This window comes from Galeopterus variegatus, unplaced genomic scaffold (genome assembly GCF_000696425.1).
Source record: "Galeopterus variegatus unplaced genomic scaffold, G_variegatus-3.0.2 Scaffold3461, whole genome shotgun sequence".
In the NCBI taxonomy this organism is placed as follows: Eukaryota; Metazoa; Chordata; class Mammalia; order Dermoptera; family Cynocephalidae; genus Galeopterus; species Galeopterus variegatus.
In genome coordinates this window covers 197,724-208,221 of record NW_007729572.1, presented here as the reverse complement: position 1 = coordinate 208,221, position 10,498 = coordinate 197,724, and the positions used below count along the sequence as shown (strand labels likewise).

General features: G+C 44.6%; 1 protein-coding gene across 1 annotated transcript in view; it reads right to left on the bottom strand.

Moving 5' to 3' along the window:
* Positions 1-9,811, bottom strand: part of ADAMTS12 (ADAM metallopeptidase with thrombospondin type 1 motif, 12) — a gene marked incomplete at its 3' end in the record, with an annotated part of 15,877 nt that extends 6,066 nt beyond the window's left edge. Inside the window, exon 1 of the mRNA XM_008585123.1 lies at positions 9,523-9,811. Coding sequence (XP_008583345.1) covers positions 9,523-9,649 — 127 coding nt within the window. The remainder of the gene's footprint in view (positions 1-9,522) is intronic.
* Between the last annotated feature and the right edge of the window lie 687 nt (positions 9,812-10,498).

The window sequence follows — 10,498 nt, the reverse complement described above, 5'->3', positions numbered from 1 at the left end:
TTTTTTTTTAATTTTTTTTTTTTTTTTTTTTTTTTTTTGTCTGCCTGTGTTATTTCAAATAGCCTGTCTTCAAGGTCAGAAGTTCTCTCTTCTGCTTCTGCAATCCTGCTGGTTAAATTCTCTGTTGTGTTTTTTATTTCATTGAATGAATTCTTCAGCTCAGCAAGCTCTGCACATTCTTTTTCAGAGCATTGATTTCCTTGTACATTTCTTTTTTCAGGTCCTATATTCTTTTCCTCGTTTCATCATGTTGTCTAGCTGAGTTTTCTTGTATCTCATTTAGTTTCCTTAGAATTATCACTCGAAATTCCTTGTCCAACATTTCAAGGGCTTCTTGTTCTATAGGATCTAGAGCTTGAGAGTTATTACCCTTTGGTGGTGTTCTTTCTTGATTTTTCATATTTCTGGTATCTGACATCAAGTTTAGTCATCGTGGCAGGGGATTTCATGGTCCACTGGTTTAACACTATTGTCTGGCTAGGATGCTGTTGGGGCTGCCAATTTGGCATGGCTGCCTCAGTGTCTGTTCAGTCACCCACTGGTGCATTGGGTGCGTACTATCTTTGGATCTTGGGCCTCTCCACGGAGGCACCTCTCTGGTCAATGCACACTCGGCCAGGCTGTGAATAGAGTCCAGAATGCTGTTGGGGCTGCCAATTTGGCATGGCTGCCTCAGTGTCTGTTCAGTCACCCACTGGTGTGTTGGGTGCGTACTATCTTTGGGTCTTGGGCCTCTCCACGGAGGCACCTCTCTGGTCAATGCACACTCGGCCAGGCTGTGAATAGAGTCCAGCGGCACCGAGGCCTACCTGCTCAGTTTTGCACTGGCACCGCATGGCATGTGGTCTCCGCAGAACTTGGGCCTCTCTGGTAGGATGGCTCTCTGGACGGCACGCACTCAGCCAGGCTGGGGATGGAGTCCGGAGGCAGCAAGACCTACCTGGTCGGTCATGCCAACTTAGCCAAATTTAGATCTTCAACACTACCTCATTATATTTTTAAAGATTTATTTCTTTTTTATGGACACACAATAATGTACATATTTATGGGAGAATAACAAAGGATCTAACTAGCAGGGAGTTAGTCATCACTCTGGATTACTTAAAGCAAACTACTTAGTAAAATAAACCAATTTTTCACTTCAGGTCAAGAAAAAGAAGGAAGGAAGGACAGAGGGAAGGAGGGACAGAAGAAAGGAGGGAGGAAGGAAGAGAAAAGAAAACCTTATTTGCCACCTGCCAGCTGTACCCCTTGCACTTTCTAACTTGAATTCCTTTGCTCATGTTACTTACTTCCCTCAAATAGAATGTCTTTTGCATTTTACCAAAATTCCACTTATGCTTTAAAGTCCCAACTCAAAACATTCCTCTTCATTCTCCTAATGTCCCTGTTTTAGGTTCTCTCTCCTTTCCAGGAACTCTCACGCCTTTACTCTCTACACCTCCCAGAATGGCCTTATTTTACATTGCCTTTTGTTTATTGTACCATTTATCCCTGAATCCTTTGGAGGTCAGAATCTTGCACATCACAGGTGCTCAGTTCATATGTGTTCATGTGAACAAGTTTGTAGCTAGTTTACTAACAGAACTGAACTTTTTTCCCCAGACAACTGCCTTCAGATACACTTTGTGTAATCATTTTTCTCTGCCTTGGATGAAATATCGGGCAGAGTTTTCACTCTTAGGTACTAACAAATAGTCTCAATTTTTAGGTGCAAAGAGTCGAGACCATTGCTTCTATCCACAGCAGTTAGGCACAACACACCACAGAGCAACACCGACAAATATTAAAAACAGTGCTCCATGAAAAACAAGAAAAATGTTAATACAGAACCATTTACATTAATAGAAAATACACACACACACACAAACAATAATACAGTTTGCCAGAAGACACATGAACGAAAAATACATAGGGAACCCATTAAAATGGTTTTCCAGAGGGAGGAAAAGGAGTGGGCAGTGGGAACAAAAATGCATAAATGCATAAAACAAAAATGTGTCTTTGCGCTGGTGTGCAAAATGACGCTAGTGTGCCACGGACTGAGGAGTATACTGGCTCAGTCCTCCCCACACCCGCTCACTTCCCAAGAAATATCTGACCCTACATAGTAGTAAAGCTTCTCTGCCCTTCCGACTTCAGACATGGAGGAAGAGAGGAATGGCCAGGTTGGGCAGGGCAGGTAGCCAGCTTCTCTAGTATTTCCCACATGTTGCTCTTCTCTTCTGCTACTCACAGTGATGCCTCTGGCTCCTCCAGTGTTGGGAGTGAAGGGAAGTTAGCGGCAGAATAAGTCTTACTCAGCTGGGTATAGCTGTCATCTGGCAATGGTGCCTTGTGTGTGGTCAATGACCAGATGCTGACCTCTTCTCTCAAGAGGTTTATGGGCTCTGGGAGACCTCTGTCACTGGGGATTGCCACCTCCAGGTCCCTTGGTGTGGGCAATTCCTCCTCCTACTGGCCGCCCTCAGCCTTTCCACCCTCCCCTCCTTTACTGAGCCTACCTCACCTCTGCAGGTCATCCTCCCTGGCACCCCTTCGAGACAATCCAGGTCTGGTTCCCTTACATGGGGTCCAAATCTGGCTCACAGGAAACAACCATGATCCTTGCTATGCCCCACAAAGTCAGGGAAATCAGGCCATTCCTGGACAGTGGTGCTCTTGGTTGGCTCTCTCATCAAATGCCATTCATCAGTCTTTTGCCTATCGGCATTTTAAAGCTAAAACACTAGTTGTCATGTTTCCCAAACCCACATCAAACTCTCTGAGATCTCTGAAGTCCCCCTGAGCAGCCTTGAGTTGGGGAAATTGTAGAGGGGAGCACCCCAGCACTCACTCCGGAAGAAAGTCTCTCTCCGGGGCCGAGCCCGTGGTGCACTTGGGAGAGTGCAGCACTGAGAGCGCAGCGGCACTCCCGCCGTGGGTTCGGATCCTATATAGGACTGGCCAGTGCACTCACTGGCTGAGCGCGGTGTGGGCGACACCAAGCCAAGGGTTGAGATCCCCTTACCAGTCACAAGAAGGACACACACACACACAAAAAAGAAAGTCTCTCTCCGATATCTTTTCATTGATCTTTGAGGACACACTAGCAGAAAGGAGAGCTTTGAATCACATTTCTTTGCAAGTCCCACACACCTGGTCTGGAGTTTCTCTTATTTAAGTACATGTGGGAAATCAACCTCCTTTTTTCCCCTCAGACTTAAGGTCTTGGCAGAAACTGAGACAAAAGGAAAAGTCCCACTTTAATACCCTGTTACACGTGCAAGTCTCTGCATCTGCACCAAAACAGAAATACAAGCATCTTTTCTAACAAATTACTTTTCCAAAAAGCCATACTGACCAATTTAACGGGAACACAAACTAAAAGCAACTACATTTTTAAAAATGTGAATTCTGAGTAAAAGGGTATACTTCTCCAAGTTGAATAAGCTATGACCTATGCAACAAGACTAAAAGAGTTGGAAATATCTTATTTGTTATACCCAGAAAGCGACTATCAAATTCAGCTTGTCATGAAACAAAGGCCAACATGTGCTGCTTTAAATTAATCTTACATTTAGAAAAAATTACTCTAGATAGACAATTTATGTAAATTTATATATCAAAATGACATATTAGTATACTTAATCATGGCAATTATGCATAAATACGAAAATAATATATAATAAAGGGATAATAAATATATATTGTGTCTCCACTATAATTGCAATTGTGAGATATGTATATGTGTATATATATATATATATACACACATGCATATGAACAAAGTCTTTGAGATAATGTGTAAAAATGAAAATTCTTATGATGGAGAGATTTGGGTTGTGTTTTTTCCCATCAAAATTTGTATTTCTCATGTTGTTTCTTCCAACTGAAGATAAACAGGTGAAAAGGATTGGCTGCACGAGGCACTGTGCCAGCTTCTGAGAGCATCTAGCAGAGGAGGTTAAGTAAGGGACGCTGATGGCCCATGACAGGAGGCAGTCTGACACCAGTTGCTCCCCGTGCCCTGCTGCCTGTGCCCATCACTGCTGGCTGCATCCTGAGGGAAGAAAGAACCTTGGAAGAGGCATCCCTTGCACTGGCAGTCACTGGAGGGGGTAGATGGCGGTGACAGTAAAGCACAGAGTCCTCTCAGGCAATAGAAAGAGAGAGGAGCTTAGAGTAACAGATCAATAGGGATGTTCACAGGAGGTAAGGGTGTAGGAAAAAGCAGGCCAGAGGGTAGAGAGAGGCTCAAACGGCAGCAAAGTATTCTTTCTGCAGTGCATCACCTGGAGAAGTGACAATCCCACATCTGAGTTAGAAGAACTGCAATGGGAACAGTGTGCAGGAAGCGAACTTGGTCAAGGAGCTATTTCAATTTATTCAGAGAACGATACATCTCTTTCCATAAATTTCCCAAGTACAATATCCCTGATAGGGATTGCCTCTGAAGATACATCGCAAGGATTTAAACATGACTTTTGAAAGCATAAAATGAAAGACTAAGGCTTGCTTAAGGCTCAGCACTTACTGCCCAAAGAATAGAAGAGCAAACAAATTTACAGATTTTGATTCAGTTGCTTTTGATCTAATGGGTTTTTAAGAGAGCCACATAATTGTCTGTATAATAATATGATGATTGTTATTATAGTAACTGTTTAAGAAGCATTTCCTATGAACCAGGTACTGTAAGTCATTCCTCATTAAATATGTCTTATTTGTTATACAACCCTGTGATATAGATTCAGTTGTTAACCCCATTTCACAGATAAGGAAACCGTGTCTAATAAGTGACTACGCAACATTATACAACATTACTTGAGTTACAGCCCTGTGCTTCCTATTTCAAAATCACATTCTTAGCCTCTGCACTGGGTGTACCTAAAGAGGAGCCGTTGCCCATGGCAGAGAGCAAAACAGAGTTAGAGGCAACGGGCACTGCCCCTAGGGGTGACGATCTGACCAGAAAAGAACTGCTTGATTATTTATGCCTCAATTTGCTCAGCAATAAATGGAGATAGAAATTGTCTTTTTATGGGACAGCGTAATTGGCGATAAAATTAGTTTTCCCTCCTGATTTGATTGCAAACGAGGCAGCTAAGCCATGACAGCCTATAGGCGTGGAGAGAAACAGAAGGCCACTTACAGAACGGGGTTTATGTTGGTGGCCCAACTGCAGCTGCCTCATCTACACAAGAGGCATAATAATAATCGTATCTACCTCCTAGGGTGGTTGTGAGGTTCTGATGTATTAACATATGCAATAGATTTAAAATAGTGCTTGACAAATAACACTCACTAGCTAAACACTAGCACTGTTGGTACTAAAGATAGAAACTTGGCTACCAGGGATCACTGTGGCCATGAATGTATGTAACCTTCAAGCAGAGATAAGAGAGAAGCCCACACTCACCTTGGCTTCTTCTCAGTAGGCATTTGGTTTGGCAAATGAGTTAGTATAATCTTGGCCAACAGAGAGCAGATGCAGAAGGAATATGACAGCAATGGAGGAATGGGTGTCAGGAAACAATAATAGCTCCTAATAGTTACCATTTCTATGGCCAAGCATGACATGAAGTGTGTACCAGCTTGGTCTTGTCTACTCCTCACACATCTCTGGGGAGGTATTATTAACCGTGTCGTTCATCTTATCCTCCACCCCCCTCTCTGTAAAGTGACAATGGTGGGGAGTGAGGATCCGTGCCTGGGCAATCTGACCCCAGAATCCACACATCTCAGCTCTGCCCTCACTGCTTCTCCAGGGTCTACCACGGAGGACCAGATGTCAAGGTGGCGGGAAGGGGCAGCAGACTGAGCCACACTGTAATTACATCACAGCCTGCATTAGGGTTTGTGGAAATAAATTATAAGCCCGAAATACTTTGACTGCCTTGCTAACAATTAGATTTGAAACCGAGGCCACAAGTTGCAATGATACTTCAGGAGAAACTTTGAGTGAAGCCTTTTAGCACAGAACTTTTGAAAATATAAAACGCCAAGGGATCTTAAACCCTCAGCTTAGAAAGAAAGGAGAGAGGTGAGTACCTACCAGTTACCTACCAGTTTTTACAAAGTTTAGGTTAAATCTACACTTCTTTTTTTCATATGGAATGCTTTGTGAATTTGTGTGTCATACTTGCACAGGGGCCAAGCTAATCTCTGTATTGTTCCAGTTTTAATACATGCGCTGCCAAAGCGAGCACAATCTATATTTATTCTTTATATTTATTTCTATCTTAGCAATTGAATCTCTAAGGCTCCTTACTAAGAAGGGCAAAGGAATTCCTGTTATAGTCAGAGGTTTGTTCTTATAATTATCATCCATGGGTTGTTGTAACCGTACAACTGTATCTTTTATTATAGAAATTTACATATGCTGAAATGTCGTGGAGGATCATGTTAGTCCCCTCAAAGTTGTAAAATACACCACAGGAGGCTGGATTTGCTCACCAAACCTCGGATAACTAATCTGCCAACCATATATCTTATAAATTACTGTATCTTTTATTATAGAAATTTACATATGCTGAAATGTCGTGGAGGATCATGTTAGTCCACTCAAAGTTGTAAAATACACCACAGGAGGCTGGATTTGCTCACCAAACCTAGGATAACTAATCTGCCAACCATATATCTTATAAATAATACGAAATATCAAAAACATGAAGTCTTTTCTTACACTGAGAAAATATATGAAATCATTTCCTCCTTGAAGAGTTTTTTTTTTGCAAATAATTAGAGCATTTGTTTGGAAACACTGCAACACTCCCTCTGCTCTTGCACAAGCCTGTGCACGCTGGTAAAGTTCCTGACCTGTTGATTTCACAAAATTGTCCGGAGCAGAAGAGGTCATGGAAATGACCGGTGCTTTGCAAACAGAACAGGGATAAACAAAACTAAGGGGATATTATTGGCTGTAGAAGAAAGGCAGTATGCTGTGTGCAAGATTAATATTTCCCGTTGTTGAGACACCAAGCAACTTTGTGGAAGTCACATTATTACATCACAACTGAGTTATTGGCTGTAGAAGAAAGGCAGTATGCTGTGTGCAAGATTAATATTTCCCGTTGTTGAGAAACCAAGCAACTTTGTGGAAGTCACATTATTACATCACAACTGAGCCTTATGGAAAGAATACTGAGCAGAGTTAGTCAAATCTGCCTGTTTCTAGTCCCAGAAAGGATTGGTTTTATCTCCCTCCATACGCCTGCTTAGGGCTAGAATCCTGACTCCGCCCAACAATTAGAACTAGAAGGGACCTGAAAGCTTATCTAGTGTCTGAATCTGTCTCCAACTATTGGACCCTTCGTAATTCCCTTTGCCCTTCTGGTGAAGTGGCATTTCGTAGGCACTCAGTAAATACATGTTGACTAACAGACTGACCACCTGGACCTCCTGGGCTTCGTCTGGAAAAATAAGAAAGATGGTCAGATGATATCTGAAGTAATCAGCAAGATTAAACGTTCAGAATTTGGGTGCAATTCAGAAATGCTGTCAGAGTGGAAACGAAAGGTCATTTGGAAGCAAAACTCAGGTCACCTTATTCCCAAGAAGTCTTAGAATGTACTTCTCTCGTTAGTTTGCCCTCAGCCCTTCTGTCTCTCTTTCTCTTTCTTTCTCTCTTTAGTTCTAAATGAAAGTCTGCTTAGAAGTTTCTCATTTGCACCAAAAGTGGAATACTTGTAAATCCATTAATGAATAGATTAAGATTGATGAAAAGGCTTTTAAAAACTGAAATTATTTTTATACCCAAATATATACATATCACTAATAAGCTCAGAGCATTTTACAGCTCTTTTTCAATATCTAATGCTCTTAGCACATAACCTTAAAGGTCACTAGGAAAAATAACCCTATCTTACTTTCCAGAGAGAAAGCAAGGCTCCGTGGCGTCTGCTCCGCACCCAGCTGAATTCCCTTGCAAAGAAGATGTGGAGCAAGAGGAACTGAAAACCACCCCAGGAGAATGTGGGTCTTTGAACCAAATCAACTCCAAATGCCCTGGGAAGCGTTTGCAGGCTTTGTGTGTGTTGCCCCAGAAGAGAGACTTTTCACAAAGGGACTGTTTTTCAAAGAACAACAAGCAATGCTATTTTAAACTTGGGGACGGGAGATGGTGTCTGGACCGTTTACACAAGCGAGTGCCGGTGATTGACATCTAACCCCCATGTTTGCCGCTCCGGCTTCCAAGTAAAGCAAAGGGAAGGACTTCTGTCTGACAGCTCTGGAAGCCGCAGCAGACAGTTCTCCAGCAGTATTTTGAACTTTGCAACGTGGGCAGAAAACTCTGCCTAGAAGTACTAGACAAGGACAGGCTGGTGGTGTCTGTCACCCAAGTAACCTTGAGAATTAACGGGATATCAGAAAGCTATGAAGGACTCTTCCAGAGATTTGAGCACAGTCAGCACACACAGCACTTAATTGGTGCTTCCCAGTACTGTGTGTGCGCACACGCGTGCACGTGTTGTGCCAGTGATTGCTACGGGCAGTGCTGCGTGATTGTAAGTCAGGCTACCTGACTTCAAAACCTCACTCGACCATTAGCTGGGCTCATAAGCTCTCCAAGCTTCAGCCTCCTCATCTGCAGAGAAGGGACAATATCAATGGGACCTGCACCCTGTAAGGCTGTTGTCACAGTCAGATCAGCTTGCCCAATGACCATGCGGGCCATTACTGCAGCTCTGTTTTCCCCCAGAGGCACGATGAACTCCCCACCAAACAGGAACGTGTCTCTGACCCTTCCAAGTCCCACGAAAATCAGAGGCGACAGTACCACCCTGCTTGGGGTGTCAGGCTTAATAATAATAACATAATAATAACAAATTGCCCACCACAACTCCTCCAATGCTTTCTATAACATTATGGGTTTCACAAAATCTAGAAAGAGAAAGCAACCAGCTGTGACCAGCGAGGCAGGGCAGGGGAAAGTGAGCCCCTGCCGAGGTAAATTTCCCCCCAAAAGACTTATTTTAAAAACACAACCCTAAATCTTTCCAGGAAACCAAAACATAGCCAAGCGTGCTCCGCAGGGGGGCGGAATCACATTTCCTTTTCCCTGACCAGAAGTTTAAAATTAACTAGAAACACTACAATGACTGCCAGTGACCAGTTGGAACTTTTTTTTTAAAGAATAATAATAATTTGCCTTGTTTAGAATCTGAAACGTAGGGGGTTGAAACAGCAGCATTTAAACAGAAGAAGAGAGAGAGAGAGAGAGAGAGAGAGAGAGAGAGAGAGAAAGAGAGAGAGAGAGAGAGATATTACCAGCTGCTCCTTGGGTCTTTCAAAGACTGCAATGTCATCCCTGTAAAACACAGCGGGATACTCACCTTTCAGCAAAAATTAAGGAATCATCACCTTAAACACTGAATTCTGAGAAAGCCCAGGTCACTGAGCTCCCAGCCCAGATTTCCTTCCAACTCAGCCAAACGGTTTGCAGAGTTCAGGTCTGCCGAGTGGGGGAGGGGGAAGAGAGCAACCAAGTTTCCAACGTCTCTCCACCCCTGTTTTCAAAGGAAATAAAGAAAAGCCACTAACCTTGCCTCCTGTCCGGGAAGCGAACGGGGCCTGGCTGAGGCTGTCCCCCATAGCAAAGCGCCCCAAAGTTGAGGAGCTGAGCCACCAGGGAGACGTTTGCCAGCCAGCTCCTCTGGGCACATGGCATGATTCAGTTATTGGAGAGAAGAAAAGTCAACAAGTTTTGGCTCTCAGCTCCAGAAATCAAGTCCTCGCCTGTGGCCGAGCCGGCAGGGGCAGGGGTGCATGGTCCAGCAGTGGGGAGGGAGGGCTGCAGAGCTGCCCGCGAGCTCCCTTTGCTTTTTTAAGCGGAAAAGAGCTAGACCCCTTCCCCCGTCCCTCCCCCTGAAAGGGGAGTGATTCCGCTGACAGCGCCTGCCTTCGGGCGGCGGCGGGGCGCGGAACGGGGCAGCCGCGAGGACGCAGCTCGCCCCGGATCCCCACCCTCCGCCTTCCGCAGCCGGCTCCGCGCATCTTCCTCCGGGGCTCCCACCCCCGCCCGCGCTCCTCAGCCCCGCCCAGAGCCCGGCCCAGCTGGCCAAATAGGGGAGACCCGGGAGAGCCACCCTGCGCGGCCCCCAGACCAGCCCCTCACCGGGCCAGGCACAAAATGTTGCGTACAGAGATTGGGCACAGGAGACCCCAGTCGCTCTGTCCTCCCTAACTCATCGCCACCCCCTTCCCGGCCGCTCTCTCCTAAGTTCCTGAACTTTTTGTAACATGGCTCCATCAAGACTCCTCATCCACTCAGACCTCTCTGGGATTCTCTTCCACGGCCGAATAAGACTTTCATTTGAAATATTAATGAGCAATTTTTCTCTTTGCCAAGCTACGCAAAGAGAAATGGTCTGAGCTCTCCTGCTCGTTGGACCTGGTACAATTCCCTTCATCTGTGCAAGAGGTGACTGAAGCAAATGTTTGTGGGGCCCTCTGAGTCTGCAGGTCTCTATAGGGCTTTTCTACTTTTATAACCAGGTCTTTCCTAGACCGCCCCATA